General features: G+C 37.4%; 1 protein-coding gene across 1 annotated transcript in view; it reads right to left on the reverse strand.

Moving 5' to 3' along the window:
• The window catches only part of LOC124804926 (cathepsin O-like), an 86,061-nt gene that overhangs the window by 29,697 nt on the left and 36,439 nt on the right, over nucleotides 1-19,925 (reverse strand). The window contains exon 3 of the mRNA XM_047265301.1: nucleotides 14,877-15,012. Within this exon, the coding sequence (XP_047121257.1) occupies nucleotides 14,877-15,012 (136 nt within the window). The remainder of the gene's footprint in view (nucleotides 1-14,876; nucleotides 15,013-19,925) is intronic.

The following is a 19,925-nucleotide window of genomic DNA, read 5'->3' on the forward strand; positions in this document are numbered from 1 at the left end:
CCTTCCTAAAAACCCAGAATCCTAAACCCCTCGCCTGATTCAGATTCACTGATGATATCTTTGCAATATGGATCGAGGGTGAGGACACCCAACCACATTCCTCCATAACCTTAACAACTTCTGCCCCATTTGCTTCACCTGGTCCTACTCACCACAACAAGTCACCTTCCTAGATGTTGACCTCCAGCTCAAAGATGTCTACATCAGTACCTCCATCCATATCAAACCTACTAACCACCAGCAATACCTCCACTTCAACAGCAGCCTCCCATTCCATACCAAGAAATTCCTTCCATACAGCCTAGCCATCCATGGTCGTCGCATCTGCAGTGGTGAGTGGTCCCTCTGAAAATATACAGAGGGTCTCGCTGAAGCCTTCACAGACCCTAATTATCCTCCCAAGCTTGTACAAAAACAAATCTCCTGTGCCTTGTCTTTCCAGCGTCCCACCACTTCCCAAAGTCCCACTGCCCGGCCACAGAGGAGCATTCCCGTCGTAACTAAGAACCAACCAGGACTGGAGCAATTGAGTTACATTCTCAATCATGGTTTCGAGTTCCTCTCATCGTGCTCTGAAATGAGTAATGTCCTGTCCACTATACTTCCCATCCCTCCTACAGTGGTATTCCGCCATCCACTGAACCTGCACAATATACTTGCCCATCCTTACACAACCCCTGCTCCCAAACCCTTATCTAATGGCTCGTACCCCTGTAATAGACTAGATGCAAGACCTGTCCCATACGTCCTCCCCACCTCTCCCTGCCCTCCATCTAACCTACAGCACTTCACTGTCCGCCACCCCTACCCTACTACCCCTCTCCCTCCCCACCCCAGCCTCGTCCTTAACCCTACCCAGTCACCACTCCCATCATGCACTGATGCTGCTGCTTGCTGTGTGGTTTCAGTTGCTTGAGACTGCAATCTTGTGTGTGAGTTGTGTTTCCGTGAGTGCGTCTGTGTATTGACATAAATTCCTGAATGGAGAAGTACAAAAAATAAGGGAAAGGCAACCACTAACCTATATATGATTGAAGTGTGGCACACAGAAGCCCCTAACAGGAAACATTTAACACTAGCTTTCAAGCTCTATGTGTATGAATCTGTATACTCCAACCAATCTTCTATAGGTAAGTGGTTGCCTTTCCCTTATTTTAAGTACTTCATAATATTTGAATAGAGTTAATAATGAAGCACTGGCACCAGTGACTGTATATATCTTGGCACAACTGACCAAGATAATATAAGATAATAAGATTTAAACATGTGCACACAACAGGTCACATTTTACTGGTGCAGAATATCAGTTTTGGTATTAACACTAACTGAAGCACTGTTTTGGCAGTTCTACTAACCACACCACAGAAACATTTTAAAGTTTTAACCACTGGATAAGTAAGATTGCTACGTGATTGACATTTCATCCTGCAAAACATCACAGAAATTAACAATTACATCATGATGCCCATATACCATACAGGTATGTATGCCCTGGCTTTCCTGTATACATAGGAGAGCATGTACTGCCTGAGGGTTGTTCAGTGGGTTGCCGAAGCAAGTTGTTCTCATAATGTGGGAACAGTTCATTGTTCTGTTGCAAGAAGAGTGCACTCACCAGATCTCTCATTCTTATGATGATTTAGACAACTACAAAGAGTGTCCATTGTGGTGCATACAAAGAGAGAAATGGTGAATAACAATTTGCTAGAACTGGAAATGTTGGATATTATGTACAGAGATCTAGGATCAGAAATAGAAGAAACAGACAATGAAGAGTTGTGCTTTCAAGATGACTCACATTTATTTCAAAGTGAAAGAAAACTTGGCAGACACATGGACATCAGAATGAAACTATTGTCTTTCCACAAAGCATAAGATGACTAGCATTGAAATTCTACTGAGAACCATTGGAGGAACAGTAGCAGAAATCATAAAGCTAGACTGTCATTAATTACAATAGAAAAAAAACTGGTGTTGACAGAGTGCATCAATTCTCCATCCATTAGTCGAAAGAATGAAGAGGAAGGACAAATTATCTGTCCTCTTATGTATTGTATTATGTCAACAGTCAACAGTTTTATTTTATAAAAAGAAAAGACTCGGAGGAACATTTGCCCACTAGACTACCTAAACACAGGAGGGAAGAAACTGGCTGATCAGGGAGGAGATTTTATCAGCAACAACCAATTTCAGCCACAAAAATTGGCAGTAGTATTCCACATCATTTTCCAGAGAAGACTCTACCCTACTGCAAACACAAACTACTTGCTAGTAAAAATTTTGTTCTGGCAGAAGACAATTTGAAAAGGAAGGTCATCAAATGGTTGTGTTAGCACTCAAACAATGACTTTTGTGCCTCACTGTGTTTTAAGCACCACCATACCGAAATGTATTAGACTTTAACCACAGAAAATATGCTCACTTTCAGATACATAGTTTTCAACATTCCTGTACTGTTTTTCACTGACACCCACATTTACATCTACACTCTGTGACCCAATGTGAAGTGCACAGCCGACGTTACATCCCACTGTACCAGTTACTAGGGCTTTTTCCCATGTCATTCACATATGGAGTGCAGGAAGAATGACTGTTTAAATGTCTTTGTACATGCTGTAATTAATCTAATCTTGTCTTCACGATCCCTATGATAGCGAGTGGTATGTAGTGGGTTGTAGTATATACCTAGAATCTTAATTTAAAGCCAGTTCTTGAAACGTTGTTAGTAAATTTTCTCAAGATACATTTAAACTATCTCCAAGAGCCTGCCAGTTCAGTTCTTTTAACATCTCCGAGACTCTGTCCCGCAAGTCAAACAAACTTGTGATCATTTGTGCTGTTCTCCTCTGTATAGGTTCAGTCTCACCAGCTAGTACTATTTGGTATAGGATGATGTGAATGCAGACAAAACAATATTTCACCACTCAAAGGAGGGAGCACATAAAACATTCTCATGTGTTTTTCCTGAAGATATAACCTATTTATATTTTATACATTAAAATAAACTCAATGCTGTAACACACTTAGGTTTCACTTTTAGAGAGTGCAGCAACTGTTTCGTATCATATTTCTGTATTTTGCAACCTAATTAAAAACCAACCCTCAATCATGTTAGTTCACAGTCATGTGAGTAAACGGCAGTGCCAAGAATGTTCAGTCTCTTAAGGGCTGTTTTAGTGTTCCCAAATAAAATGCCAATTCAAAGTCGTCAGTGTGTCATCAAAAGGAGTTAGGCAACTGTTTCAATAGGGTAAAGATGTCATTGTGAGAGTAAATTATGGTGGTGTATGGGATCTTTCTTTCAATGTAATTAAAATATTTTCTGAAAACAATGCTCCAAAGCCTATAAGGATCACAAAAATTTCATTATGAACAACTCGAAAGATAAACTGGCTCTGATACCATGCGACAGTAAATATAAAAAGTTTATGATGTGTCTGTATAGGATATTCAGAACAAAATCAAAGTATTCTAGTGATTGGATGTCTGTGGTGATTGAATGTCTGTCTACACTAAATAATACAGAGACTAATAAAGGCTCATTATATCCATTGGGATGAAAGCCTTTCTTTTGTGTATGTGTGTGTGTGTGTGTGTGTGTGTGTGTGTGTGTGTGTGGGCGCGCGCGCGCGCAGTTTTTTTAACTTTTTGTTGGCAGGGAACCAGTAACTTCATTAAATTTCTTAAAGTGTTTATTAATGATTCTATCAACAGTTGTAGTATTTATATTAAGCAGCTCATTTCGAACTTTACGAGTTCATTTTCAAGTCTGGCCTTCTTAGGCTGCACTGACAGTGCCTGATCTTAATAATAAACACCAAAGTGGCAACACATGTTTTATAAATGTTTGAAGAATGGATGTCACAATCGAAGCATGCCTCTAACCAAGCCGAAATCAAACACTATTGATACTGACTTGGTAAGAGGTACATGTGGATTGTGGCATTCATTCTGCAAACATTAATAATGCATGTGTTGCCACTTTTCAGGCACTGTCAGTGCAACCTCAGTAAGTCAAGCTTCAAAATGAACCTTACAGTTTGAAACTAGTTGCCTAATATAAATACTGCAACTGTTGACAGACTCGTTAATAAATGCTTTAAGTATCTGTATTTGATGCTGAGAGATTTCCTGTGTGGATAATGCAATATCTGCAAGATGGAGCCCATAGAAAAGGATAGTGTTTCACTCTCATCAAAAATGGAAAAGCGAACAGTTTATTGTGTAAAGAACATAAAAAGAAAGAGATAAAAGGAGCCCTATATGTTAAGTGCAACCACTGGTTGCACAAAAAAATGTGCAAAAATAAACTTAAAATACAGCACTGGTGATTTTTTTATGGGCTTGTCCAAACTTGAAAAAGCAGTGAATACAAAAAGTGAAATTATCAAGATACTGCTAAGTGATGTCGAGGTACTGAAAAATGAAATCTCAATTTTAAAGTAAGGAAATGATAAATTATTACAAGAAAGAGTTCAGTGTGTCCAAAAGCTGTAAAACAGAAACAATACAACATTGCATTATAGCTCCATGTAAAGAAAATAATACGTTAGTAAGAGAAAAACAGTCCAGTGAGTGTGAAAGCCTGGTAACAGAAACAAAACAATACCATGAGAACTTGCATGCATCTATTAGCAGTACTAATGATCAAAACTTTAGGTCTAATATACTAGATGTGCCCAATGAATCACTGACACACATTAATAAGCCAAAATTCAGTATATAAATATAAGGGGAAGTAGGTAACACACACTAAAAAGAAAGATAGTCACTAAAGTGTACAAAGAAATGAAAATGAATTTCCATTGACAGGCGATTCGTTAACTGAAAAATGTCATCATCCCAGGATGCAAAATAGATGTGCAACCTGAAATTAAAATATAACAGCTTAACAAGCATTATAAAAATGTGGAAACTCAAAACAGAATACTACAGAAAATTAACTTGAGCATAAATAGTGGTGTATACTATTACATTTTGGGACAAATTTGATAAAAAGTAACAATGAAGAAGAAATCACCAATGAGACAAGAAACTTGATTCGCTCAGTGAGAAGTGTCCATGCAGGTTCCTGGCTCATAACCAGTGGAATAATTATAATAAGATCCGTAAGTGATAAATATACCTGCAAAATAAACTGTGTCACAAAATAACAATGTGATAGGTTTGGAGCAGTGTTCACAGATTCAAATAAATTCTGAAATGGAAACTGCCTAGGAAAGGACGATCTGCATCTAAATAGAATGGCGTCTCTAATGTTAAGCAGGATGTTTACAGATGTTTGCAAAATAATAATAAAAAAAAAAGAAACTAAAATGGCCTGATGAGAGTGAAAAACTGGATAAACCACCAAAAATAAGTATCATCCAAAAAAAAAATGATGAAGAGTAGAATATAGATCTAAAAATTGATTTTTTAAGCATCAAAGAATTGAAAAATAAGGAACTGGTATTGAATGGCTTTTCATCAGGGAATAAATTTGACCTCTCAAGTTTAACTGAACACTGGCCACTGAAGACGAACTTCCAGTTTGTAACAATATTATGAGAAGGAAAATTGCCACTCACTATATAGTGGAGATGCTGAGCAGCAGATAGGCACAACAAAAAGACTCAGTATCTCTGCTATATGGTGAGTGGCAACTTTCCTTCTCATAATATTGTTACACTCCATCCTGGATCTTCCAGTTTGTAAGTTAGAAAATTGTATAATCCATTAAATTTCGGGCATGCAGCCGCGCAAAAAAAAAAAAAAAAATTATTTGCGCGGCTGCATGCCCGAAATTTAATGGATTATTCATTACGCCACGAGAAGTTGAAAATGCACATAGAAAACTGTAGTTTATTAAACAGTTATTGCAGAAGAGTTCGAAATAGTGATGTAGCTATCTATATTAGCACACCAGTTGATGGTTAAGTTATATCTAGATTATCCGAGTGAAGAACTGAATTCTGAAGCTACTGGTATTGTTATGAGCAGTATGAAGCTCATTGTCTTATCACTTCTCCCAGTGATGTTTATAGTCTATTCTTAGAAAAAAATGGACATCCTTCTATGCGCGGTCACTGCGAACAGATTTACCAACTATGACATCATAATAGGTTGTGATCTTAATTCTGATTTTGACATGCCAGCTGATAAGCGCAATGTCAGTGATCTGAAAAACCTATTATGACTGTTATGACTGTTCAATCTACAGTGTGTCAACTATAGACCCACTAGAGAACTAGCACACTTAGACAATGTATTTGTTAATTACAAGTGTGCCCAAGATCAATGTGATGTAACAATGTTCCCCTTTTCTGACCACAAATTAGTGTCATTAATATATGTTAATTGGATCAAGCTCAGTCAATCTCAGTGGTGCCTTGGGCAGCTAAAAAATGGTGATCACTAGGTCAATGAGCAGTGGAAAAATTGGAAAGTTCAGGAAATCCCTTGCAGACAGAGATTAAATCTCCCAAAGAAATGATGGTAATCATTGCCTATCAAACAATGAGACAGTTAAGGTGAAGTTTGAATATTTGTTAACTCATTTCTGCAAACATTTAATGATAGTATTCCAATTAGAAGACGTAAAGTACCAGACAGAGGCTGTAAAAAGGTGTCAAGAAAGAAAAATTCTTGGTACACTAAAACACATCATGTAATGAAGATGTCAAATACACACAATAATACTAAGTCTGAAAATGCAATATTCTTGTATGTATGACAAAGAAACAATTATAAAAAAAAGCCGTTATTGAAGCAAAAAGTCACACAATGCCTAGTGCATTGCGAGTTCTAACAATAAATGCAGAGCTGTTTGGAATCTCGAACAGTGTTGCCAAGGAATCACATATGGTCATAATCAATCTCTTTCCATTAGAGTTTATTGATTATTTTATTAATTATGTGAAGAAAGTCAGCAAAAGCATCAGTAAACCCAATACAAGTCCTTCAGAATTCTTAGAAAAAAATTATCATGGAGCAACCTACAGTGAAATTCTTAAGCCTAGTTCACACGACGACACTAAGTTGCACACAACTGCACTACCGGCCAGCACTACCGGCCACTGCGCATGGGCACCGCACGTTTGCGCAACTAAACACTTTTGGCGTGTTCCAACTTTGGCGACACTAGCTGCACGAGTTTTGAGGTTATGTGTGTGTGTAGAGTGAAGACAAACTGAACTATGCAGTGAGGAAAGGAGAATAATGTTCGCTTTTTGGATATCTATGCTTTGCATAAGTGTTTGTGGGATTTCAGTGATGCTGATTCCAAAAATAAGCAATATATTGTGGGTCCTGAGACCTTCATGTGCAATCAGAACACAGAAAGTTTGACAATATCTGAGCAGCACGGCAAAATTTATTGAATTAGAAGCAGATATACAACTGAATTAATAAAATACAAGCAAATATAATTCTAGCTGTGGAAATGGTCTCATCTACAAGACTAAAACCCCATTGTTCGAGTTGGCCGACTTTTTTTTAAGGCATCTGTTGACATGGGGGAAGACTACACAAATCAAGAAGCTGCATTCTTGATTCAATATTCATCTATTTAAAATGTCGCAGCAATGCTCCCCATTCACACGTTTGAATTTTGAAATATTGCCACTGCACAGATCTATCTTTAAGACAGTAGTTTGCAAACCATTCTCTTCTTAATGTGGCCTGTTCTAATAATTACTGCTGTTAATGTTAATAATTATTATTGTTAATGTTAATAATTATTGGTGTTAATGAAAAAGTGTCATCACCAACTAAATCCGCATCTTATAGCAAGGCGAGTGTTCTCGATTGTAATGCACGCAATGTGATATGTAATTTCAGTTTTGGCAAAGTACTTCATGCATTACAGTATCTTTATTCCTTATCGCAAAATTAACTCTATTTAGAAGAAACTTTAACAGTTTTGGAGAGATTCTAAGATAATTAAAAGATGTTCTTGTGTCTTCCATTACAAACTATTTCAGCAAGAATGCTGAGTAACCAAGATGATGTCTTTTCTTCATCCACTCATGAATCGAAACACGTTTCTTATTTTTTTCTTATGCAGTGATCCCCCGCAACAAGCTTTAACTCCATCACAACTCGTACGACGTGCAGATGCCAAAACTTTCATTTCAGACGAGACTCAGGAACCCACAAAAACGACGAAACTGAAGTGTATACTGGTTTCACTGTGTCAACAGTCAAATATGAAACCATTTGCACGCAACTCATTCCACGCAACAAGTGTCACAACCCAATGTCGTGTAAACTAGGCTTTACTTTCTCTACGGTTTGGCTAGTATTTCATTAAAAACGGTGAGAAACTTCAAGTCATCAGGTAGCGTTGATATTTATGACATGTCTTGCAGCTTGCTGAAGAAAATCGTTGACTCTATTGTTTATCCATTGACTTAATGGATAAATAAATTATACCAGAGGGATACTTTCCACAGGAGCTGAAATTATCTAGTGTGGTCCCTGCATAAAAAAAATGGACGACAAAGGCAACACTGAAAGTTTAAGACCAGTATCATAAGTTCCAGTCCTGGACAAAATAATTGAATACATTATTTACCATCAACTATCTGCTCATTTTGAAAAACTCTGAATATTTAATGCAGCAAAATTTGGATTTAGAAAAAAACTATCAACAACTGATGCAGCAGACCATAATAAAAATGTTCTTAAAGTATTTGAGTGGAAGGGCTTTGCTCAGACCACTCTGTGACTTGAGCAAAGCCTTTGTGTAGGACACGGCACGCTTCTACAGAAACTCCATTTCTATGGCATCACAGATAACAGCCTAAAACTATTAACATCTTACCTCCAAAACCAATGGCAAGTTGTGTGTATTAGCACAGAAGAGTCTACTGAGAAATAAACTAAGTTGGGAGTTCCACGGCGATCTGTATTGGGGCTATTTTTATTTTTGGTAATGATCAATGACCTACCCTCCTTTATAATATCCAATATAGTGCTATTTGCACACAACACTAGCTTCCTCATTATAACAATGATCTGAATAAGTTAAAAGATTCTGTTGATAACACACTTGCCCAAGCATCATATTGGTTTGGGTCAAATGGGTTTCTCCTGAACAAGAACAAAGCACAAAAAATGGTATTTAGCTTAAAGGACAGAAGCTGTTTTAATGAACCCAGTTACATAAAGTTCTTGGAGGGACATATTTAGAAGACAAACTATCCTGGGAGCAACACATAAAATACATTAGTGTTAAACAGTCTAGAGTCATTTATTCATTAAGATTTCTTATGAAATGTGAACCAGCAGCCTATGTTCAAACATACTATTTTGAATTTTTTCACAGTATTTTGTCATATGGACTTATTCTCTGGGGAAATTCTAGCCAAGTTCAAAACGAGTTACTCCTGTAAAAGAAAACAGAGTAATCACATGTTCTCAACACAAAGCAGATTGTAAGGCCTTGTTCCCTAAATGGTTGCTATAAATCTGTATACATACCAAGTGTTAATCCACACAAAAAGAGAATGTGTGATGTGAAATGTAGGAATAATTTTCACACTCACAATGAAGTAAGTCCACACGTAAGTCATACCTTAGACTATCAAAGACAATCAATATCTATGAGCTAGTGGGCCATAAACTATTCAATACACTTGTGCAGATGGTTCAAGTGCTTCCAGAGCGTTCATTTAGGAACACATTAAATAAGTGACTTGTTGCCAACCCCTTTTATGAATGAGAGGAGTTTTTTTTTACTGAAACATGGAATTGTAAGCTAACAACTGACAGGCTGTACTGTTCTATTTACTACTGGAATGATTATGCTATGTACATAAATTGTCTTTTGCTGTAATGGCCTAATGACAAAAAAATTATCTTATTTTATCTTATATTAATTGCTACATTGATGAAGGATGTCTATCGAATAATGTTCACATGACAAATTAACTGTCAATAAAAGGTATAATTCACATAGTAACTTTTCAATGATTTTATGATGACATTTTCAAATTATATCCATAACAGTCTGAAATTAGTGATCGTGAAAACACTTTTAAAATCAATGCTGAGTGTTAGGATGAAATCACTCCCAAATGAATGACAAAATTTTGTTGACATAATTTCAAAACTTTTATAACACTATTAAAACTACACATAATGCTGCCATCTTTGTTTCATTACAAAAATACAGGATGAAAATTTGTCCAAGTACCACCCACATTTGTTGTGGCTGAATAGTATGAACTATGTGTGTACAAAGTAAACACACATTTTTCAACTTTATTGATTTAATACATGTTTATGAATCAGATCACATCTTAGAGACGGGTTATCCAACCTAACTAGACCAAATGTTATTTGTATGTAAACCAGCTCATAGTGTCACCAGTATGTACCTCAAACTCAGGATACATATGAAGCCACAATGAATCCAGAAAAGTAAGAAAATTTTCCTGATTTTCTTATAATGTCACACTATGTGAGGGAAAAACACAATCAGAATTACAGCAAATGGATGACATTGTATAAAACACATAATTTTAAACAGAATTAAACTGAAAATGTTGGGACTTGTAATTGGACACCCTCCTCTAAAATTATCTTTTTTTTTTTTTATAGAAATAGTCAATACCAAGTAACTAGTATTAGGTGACCATTATCTCAGCTGTTTAACTAAACGAATTTCATATGATTTCATGTCCGATGTATTATATTTCAGGCTGAAATGTATAAAAAGAAATTAATGTGTTACAATCGATATGTACTAACAGTTAAAATTACTCTTCTCTTAGAAATATTTGAAACTATGAAGTATCTTAGCAACGGATAGTACTTCATCAATTATTTAGTCTTCTGGAAATCATATATATATGAATATAATATAGGGAAACATTCCACGTGGGAAAAATATATCTAAAAACAAAGATGATGTGATTTACCAAACGAAAGTGCTGGCAGGTCGATAGACGCACAAACAAACACAAACACACACAAAATTCAAGCTTTCGCAACAAACGGTTGCTTCATCAGGAAAGTGGGAAGGAGAGGGAAAGACGAAAGGATGTGGGTTTTAAGGGAGAGGGTAAGGAGTCATTCCAATCCCGGGAGTGGAAAGACTTACCTTAGGGTGAAAAAAGGACAGGTATACACTCACTCACACACACACACACACGTTATTCTTTTGTACATCTTATGCCTCTTGAAACTTTCAGAGAAAAGAGAACTTTAATGGTGATGTGTAGAAGGGTAAGATTACAAGTGGGGGCGCATCCTGGATCTGTTGACTGTTCAAAGTTTTGTCTATTGCAGAAGAAGAAGAAGAAAAGATTTGTATCATTTGCAGTTTATATATTAATGAAGTCCCAATCACGCGACACAAGAAGACCCGAGGACTGCCCAACAAAGTCGTATCAACAGTAATGAGATACTATCAACAATGATGGACCAGATCAATTGAAAGAGGACTTTACAACTATGACGACGGACATCAATAAGAAAAAAAAAAAGTACAAACCATTTGTGAAATCAATTTTTATCGGTGGACTTGTGTGATTGCTAGGAAAATGGATAGAGACGAGCGTAGCAGTGATGAAGTGAAAGCTGTAGGACCCAACCAGAACATGTTTGAACCAGGTGAAAGTGTAGTCAGCAAAGAAACAGTGAAAACCGATGTTTTGCAGTTGATTTTAGCAAAATTAGAGGAAATGAAGACAGATAACAATAACAAATTTAGTGCAGTTAATGATAAGTTAAATTAAAGAAAAACAGATAACAATAGCAAATTTCATGCAGTTAATGATCAGTTAACCAAAGAATTTACTTCACTACAAGGACAATAAAATGAGCTGAAAACTGGAACCAATGGTAAAATGGACAGTTTACAATACCAAATAGAGCAACTTAGTAATCAGGTTTCGGAGCTGAAAAATGGGTTGTCAGATGGATTAAAAAGTGTGAACGAAAAAGTTGATGTCTTAGAAAATAAATTTATTGTTTTGGAAACCGAGTTAGTTGCCCAATCTGCAAATCAGGAGAACAATGTTAATGACGTCAAAGTTCAAGAAAAACAGAGGAAAAAATGGAACAGAACTTTAGTAGTTTATATCAAAAAAATTTAAACGTTGAAAACAATATGCTAACTAATGTAAATGTTTTAGATCAAAAAATTTTGGTAGTTCAGGAAAACTGCATTCCCAACAATCTGTATTCAAATAATGGTATTGCATGGCCCAACATCCCAATCAAAAGTTTTCCGTCAGACGATTTACATACAGTGGATTTTCTTTTTCTGCACCACTGTAGAGATAGTTTTGTGTCAGGCATGGGTGGCTATCAAAAAATTTAATTTGTTAAAATATATCTTGAAGGCGAAGCTCTGTCTTGGATAAATCTAAATTTAAGTCAGCGGGTTACATATCAAAGTTTCAAAAAAAGTTTATTTAAAAACTTTGATCAGGAGCTGAACAAGGGAGAATTGAAAGTGAATTTCTGAATGGTCCTAATTAAAGGAATAGGGACAGTGCTCTGAAAGAATTTTGTAAGAATCAGCTTAAGAAATTAACACACCTTGACACAGCATTTGACGAAATGACATTGATTGATGCACTAAAAAGAAGATTATCAGCGGGATTGCAGTGGGATTTAGTACATGGAGCTGACAATTGCCTTAAACAATTTTTACGGTATATTGACAGGCTGAATAGGGCAGTAGAAAGAAGCCTGTACCGTAACCATTGAAATTATAGGGCTCACAATGGTGGTAATTACAGAAACACAGACAGTGATAACTTCTATCAGGGTTGGAATGGTAATAGACAGAAATTTTGAACATCAGCAGAATGGGAACAATCAGAATAACTATGTGCAATATAATAGGAAAACCAGTCATAGAGGTAACTATTTGGGAAACAGCAGTATGCCTCAATGTAGGTTCACAGTTGTGGGGCGAGGAAATACAAGTACAGGACCCCCAATTTACACTCTCAATTAGACAATAATAACAGTATTAATAATGTGGCACAGGAATTTGAAATTGAACAGAAGGAATATCAGATTTCTCATTTATGTTTTGATCAAAAGTTTTAGAATAATATGTTTACTTATAGTGATGTAGGTACTAATCACAAACCAGAATATGAGGGTAATGAGAATTTTGATGTTGTATGTACTGATGGTTTCTTCTCTTGGTCAGAAAACAGTGTTATTGATGTATGTAAAACAGGTGATAACTGTATTGGATCTGAATTAGGTGGTATTTTTTAAGTAGATGTGAATGAGACCTGTGAAATGACTGAGGGTGAAAAGTCAGAGTGGTAGCTTATTGCAAATGAATGTAAGTAAGGAGTTTGACTTTGATAATGATGAGACTTGTGTTGTTAATGATGTTGATGAAGTAATTTTTGAAGAATATTATGATGATGATGATGATGATGAATATGAAGTATTTGTGGAGTTTAAGAATAATGAAATTTCAGAGTTATTTGTGAATACAGGTAAGGTAAGTGATGTTTGTGATAGTCACGGAATACCAGTCCAATCAAAGCAGTTTTTCATTAATGTCATGCAGAGTTATGACCCAAAAAGTAATGGTGAGTTATCTGTAAGCCTAGAGAATAAAGGTGAAAACTTTTTGAAATCTGTTTGGGACCAGATTGATGATAACATAGATAAATGTGTGTTCTGGAATAGGTTAGTTGCAGTTAGTCAAAATTTGTATCCAACTTAGTGGAATGAAGTAACAGAAGATCTAAGTAGGAAATGTAATTGTGACAGTAACATATTTTGTACTCCTTCTGTAATAAGTGATGTTAGTTGGCTTTGGCTCTGAGCACTATGGGACTTAACTTCTGAGGTCATCAGTCCCCTAATGTTAGTTGTGCTATGGAATCCATTCATTGTGTTCAATCTTAGCTGACAACATGAGTAACCAAAGTAATGCTATGATACCAGTAAAGTTAATAAAACCCTGCAAAAACAGTGTAGATATAGCATTTGATGAAACTGAAAGTGATCTTTTACATGAGGTGTCTAATAACAGAGACAATGATTCAGGTTTTGGATGTCCTTACATTAAGATTAACATTGATCAGTGGGAAGGGAACTGTTTGACTGATACAGGTAGCCCAATTTGTGGTATATCTGAACAATTTAGAGACAAAATCAGTATAGTAAGAATTTTGTGGAAATGCCCATTGTAGGTTTAAAGATAAGAGGAGCTACAGGTAAGCAAAGCAAACAGGTAAAATCTCAGGTACTTTTAACATTTAGTATAGAAGGCAAAAGCTTTGAACACAGATGCTTAGTTATTCCTTGTCTGGAAGAAAATATAATTCTCAATATGGCTTGGATAGTGTAAGATGAGGCTTGTTTTGGAAGGAATACTAAAGAATTGTTTATTTTTGAACCTAAAAGTAATACTTACGTGGAAAGTAATTTCTGTATTTTAAAACGTGGGAAAAGTTTTAACTCTTTGCAAAACATTGTGAACCAAGGTGAGTACCAGGTGTTTGATGATGATATGGAGTTTGATGAGACTGAGGATCACAATTTTGAAATTGTAGTAGATTCTAAAGTACGGGAAGCTATGATTCTTAGTGACATACAAAAGTAACAACTTAGGAGCTTGTAATTGGAATTTAGAAATGTGTTTATTGAAAAACCAGGGAAAGTGAAAGGCTATCAGTGCATAGTTTACCTTAGATATCATCAACCTTTCTTTCTCAAGCCATATAATATACTATTTTCAAAAAGGAAAGATGTAGAGAAAGAAATTCAGAAAATGGAAACATGGGGTGTAATTCAGAGAAGCAGGAGTGCTTACAATAATCCTTTAGTTGTTATAAGTAAGAAAATTATAAATATATATTATTATAATATATATAATGATATAACAGATATTATATATGCTGTACCTCTTGAACACTTAATTCTTCAAGAACTCCTGTTTTCAATGCGTACATTGCTTCTGCAGTTTCAACTGTGCTAAAGGCCCAGCAAGCACCACATGTCTTTTGATTTCTGATTTTCCCAATAACATTTTTCTCACGCCTGGAAAGAGATGAAAAGGTTGTGATGGTATGGAACAGAACAAACAGATGCTGCAATAGTTGAAGAAATAAAAGCATTCTCAGAAATGAATTAAATTTAGTTTATACATGACGTGTACAGAAACAAAGAAGTGAATCAAACAACATATTAATGAGGCAATATTACAACCCTAATATAATTTTTCAGCCTTTGAATTTTTGTACAATAATATGGACAAGTCACTTTCTAAAGGTGTGTACAGCCTGGCACACAGGATGGGAATATTCATATTCAAATACACACACACACACACACACACACACACACACACACACACACACACATATTTGCAGTAGTTCTTAAGAGAGAACATTTGTTCAGTAATTCAACACCTCCCCCTCCCCAACAGATCAGCGGTAGATGATAAAATTTTCACTTTACAAATCCTACTTGAGAAGACATTTGAATATATTCAGACTGCACACATGCTTTTGACAGACTATAAGAAAGCATCTGATAGCATTAACAGTAACTACCTATTGGTGAGTATGAAAAATTTCGAATCCGAGGCAAACCAACGCTGCAAGTAAAAAAGTGCATTCAAAACTAAAATTTCAGAGTTAAAAAACAAAATCTTTGTCACCATCGCTTTTCAATCTCATTATCGAGTAAATCATCACAAAAATAAAATTATCTCAACTTGCAACAAAACTACAGCACAGTTTCAACATACACACATACACAGATGACATCATAATCTTAGGAGAAAATGAGCACTAAATTAATTTGTTCACCACAATATTGAATACAACAGCTTACTTAGAATGGGATTAAAAATTAGTACCAGTAAAACCAAATATTCTGCCTCATGGCAAACTAAAGCAGATCATACCTTAAAAATTGGTGCAGAGGGAGTGAAAGAGTGATTCAAGTCACTTACCTTGGAACCTTGTTAACTACAGACAACAATGTAAAAAAAAAAAAAGAAATAAATAGCAGAATCTAAAAAGCCAACACATGTTATTTCACATTACTGGACATAATAAAAAGCAAAATTATTTCAGAAATGGAAAGTTTTGCACACGTAAAACTCTTATAATACCTATTCTGGCATACACTTATGAGACATGGACATTAACAAAATCAGAAGTAGCAAAATGAGAAGCTTTGAAATGAAAATTTTGTATGTGACCTATACTGAGAACCAGAAATTAAAGCCAGGAGACTTAAATTAAAGCTAGAAGACTTCACTGGATTGGGCATGCACTTTGAGCTACAGAAGAAACATAAATCTGTCAAGCATGTACAGAACATCCTCAAGAAAGATGAGCTGTTGGAAAACAAAGAGTGCACTACTTCAAGAACATGAGAGAAGATATAGAAATCATATGTGCTGAACTGAAAAATTAAATATCAAGATAACATTACCTAGCAAAGCATTGCGACATCAGCACTGAAGAGCTTTCATACTTTGTGCAGTTTAATAATATTAATCTAACCATGCTCGTAAAAACTTTGTGCAAGAATATTGATCACTGTTACAGCCCCTCACTATGTGATAATTCTGCTTTTAACCTTTGTTCTTTTATTTCCAAAGCCCATCCACGCTGTCTTATTTTCACAACAAACTTCCTGCTATTTGCTATCACACACATCTTTTGCTGTAGATTTCCTTCTTTGTGTCCTTTAATATTAAAATACTGACTCTGTTGCTGACAAGTGGTATGGTACATAATTCACAAAAATAAAGAACAGAGAACATGATACAGAGTCATGAGATACTCAAAAACAAAACTGCCTGTATCCTGCAAAGTGATTTCTATTTTCAAGATCTATTACCTTCTATCACCAGCCGGCAAAATGAAACAAAGCGTCTAGAAGCAATTCCAATCAGAACCTATCTGTATAATCTCCTAAACAGAAAACTATGATTGATGAGATCAAAAGCTTTAGACAAGTCTAGAACAGCCCACAGTTTAATTCATATCTTTCTAGTTGATTAAAGACTTGCTTCATGAAATCACAGATTTTTGTTTCAGTAGACTATATTAAACACACACACACACACACACACACACACACACACACACACACAAAGCAAGCACACCTTATGCACACACGACTGGTATATCTCCAGCCACTCCAGCATCTGTATTCTGGCTAGAGCGGCCAAAGATAGCGTTCGTGTGTGTGTGTGTGTGTGTGTGTGTGTGTGTGTGTGTGTGTTTTCTCCTTTCTGAATAAGGTTTTGGCCTAAAGCTCAATGTGTAACAATCCTTTTATTGTGCCTCTCTGCAAATCAATTTCGTCCCTATGGTGAGAAGCAATCTATCCTTTTCATGTTATTGTTCAATTCCCACCTGGACTTTTCATTATATAATGCAAGTACAGTGACAATTTAAAATCTTTGTCAGAACCAGACTCAAACTTGTATTTTTTGCTTAATTTGAGCAACTACCTTAACCATTAAGTCATCTGAGTACATATCTACACTCATGCTCATAAATTAAGGATAGTTGCAGAATTTTTTTTTTTTTTTGTTTTGGTTTTTTGGGTGCAAAACTGCTATGGTCATTAGCGCCCAGTCAGTGACTTAAGAAACAGTAAAAAACCGAAAATGGAAACCAGCAGCAATGGGAACGAAACTCAAAAAATTGGAGAAACTAAAAGCAGAAGGAAGGCTTAAACATCCACTACAGAAAGGGGTTGGTTGTCCCCAAAAAAAGCTTCAAATGACTGACGTCATTTCACTGGCACTAATAAACTCAAGAACGCGATCGGCTGAGCGCGTGTCATCTGCTAAAATTGATGATATATCAGGCGACAGCTGTAGACGGGCGCGTAACGGAGTAAAATAGGGGCACTCAATTAAAAGGTGTCTTACCGTCCACAGCTGAGAGCAGTGGGGACAGAGTGGGGGAGGATCGCCGCTTAAAAGATGTCGATGGCTAAAAAGACAGTGCCCTATCCGGAGTCTAGTTAAAATTACCTCCTCCCGACGACGCATTCAGGAGGAAGAGGTCCAAGCACAAGGAAGAGCTTTCATGTCCCGCAATTTATTATGGGGAAGTGTCGACCAATGTGCGTGCCATAAAAGAACAACACGACGACATAAAACGCTCCGTAGATCAGTGAAGGGAATCGATTGAATAGCTGGCCGAAGAAGAGAGACTGCAGCCTTGGCCGCTATATTGGCCGCCTCATTTCCACAGATACCAACGTGTCCCAGGAGCCAGACGAACGCCACCGAGATGCCCCCCAGGTGGAGCAAGCGCAGACAGTCCTGAATCCGGTGGACCAGAGGGTGGACAGGGTAAAGAGCTTGGAGACTGAGGAGAGAGCTGAGAGAATCTGAACAGATAACATACTGTATCCGCTGATGGCGGCGGATGTAGTGGACAGCCTGGAGAACAGTGTAAAGCTCCGCAGTATAAACTGAACACTGCTCGGGAAGCCGAAATTGATTTGGGGTGTCGCCAACAATATAGGCACTCCCTACACCAAACGATGTTTTTGAGCCATCAGTGTAAATAAATGTGGCTTCCTTCATTTGTGCACATAGAGCAGAAAATGCCCGACGATAAACAAGTGAAGGGGTACCATCCTTGGGAAACTGACAAAGGTCACAGAGCAGGCAGATCCGGGGACAGAGCCAAGGCGGTGCTGTACCCCAAGTTGTCAAGAAGGTTTTAGGAAAGCGGAAGGAAAGAGAATGGAGCAGTTGACGGAAGCGGACTCCCGGTGGTAGTAGGGAGGAGGGGCGGCCTGCATACCCTACATCAAAGGAGGCGTCGAAAAAAATGTCATGGGCTGGATTAGCAGGCATGGAAGACAAGATGGCTAGCATAACGACTCAGAAGGACTGCTCGCCGATTGGACAGCGGAGGTTCAGCAGTCTCAGCATAAAGGCTTTCCAGAGGGCTGGTGTAAAAAGCTCCAGACACTAAACATAATCCACGGTGGTGGATAGAGTCGAGACGCCGAAGAATAGACGGCCGAGCAGAGGAGTAGACTATGCTTCCATAGTCCAATTTCGAGCGCACTAAGGCGCGATAGAGGCGGAGAAGGACCACTCGGTCCGCTCCCCAGGAGGTACCATTCAGGACACAGAGAGTGTTGAGGGATCGCAGACAGCGAGCCGAAAGATAGGAAACGTGGGAGGACCAGCACAGTTTTCAAACATAAGACCCAAGAATTTAGCGACGTCCGAAAACGGAAGATTGACAGGTCCTAGATGTAAGGGGGGTGGAAGAAACTCCTTACGTCGCCAAAAATTAACACAAACGGTCTTACTGGGAGAAAAACGGAAGCCGGTTTCAACGCTCTAAGAGTGGAGGCGATCGAGACATCCTTGAAGACGTCGTTCAAGAAGGCTGGCCCATTGAGAGCTGTAGTAGATCGCAAAATCATCCACAAAGAGGGAGCCTGAGACATCAGGAAGGAGGCAATCCATAATTGGATTTATGGCAATGGCAAACAGTACAACACTCAGCACGGAGCCCTGAGGTATCCCATTTTCTTGGGAGAAAGTACGGGAGAGAATAGTGTTCACCCGCACTCTAAATGTGCGCTCTGCCATAAATTCGCGAAGAAAAAGGGGCAGCCGACCTCGAAAGCCCCAAGAGAACAGTGTGCGGAGGATGCCTGTCCTCCAACAGGTATCGTATGCTCTCTCCAAATCAAAAAATATTGCTACTGTTTGGCATTTCCCGTAGAAAATTGTTCATGATATAAGTGGAGAGAGCAACAAGATGGTCAACTGCAGAACGATGCTTTCGGAATCCGCATTGGGCAGGTGTTAAAAGAGTGCAGGACTCCAGCCACCAAGCTAAACGGCAATTCACCATACGCTCCAAAACCTTACATACACTACTCGTGAGAGAAATGGGGCGATAGCTAGAGGGGAGATGTTTGTCCTTTCCAGGTTTCGGAAC

Source organism: Schistocerca piceifrons, chromosome 7 (genome assembly GCF_021461385.2).
Source record: "Schistocerca piceifrons isolate TAMUIC-IGC-003096 chromosome 7, iqSchPice1.1, whole genome shotgun sequence".
NCBI lineage: Eukaryota > Metazoa > Arthropoda > Insecta > Orthoptera > Acrididae > Schistocerca > Schistocerca piceifrons.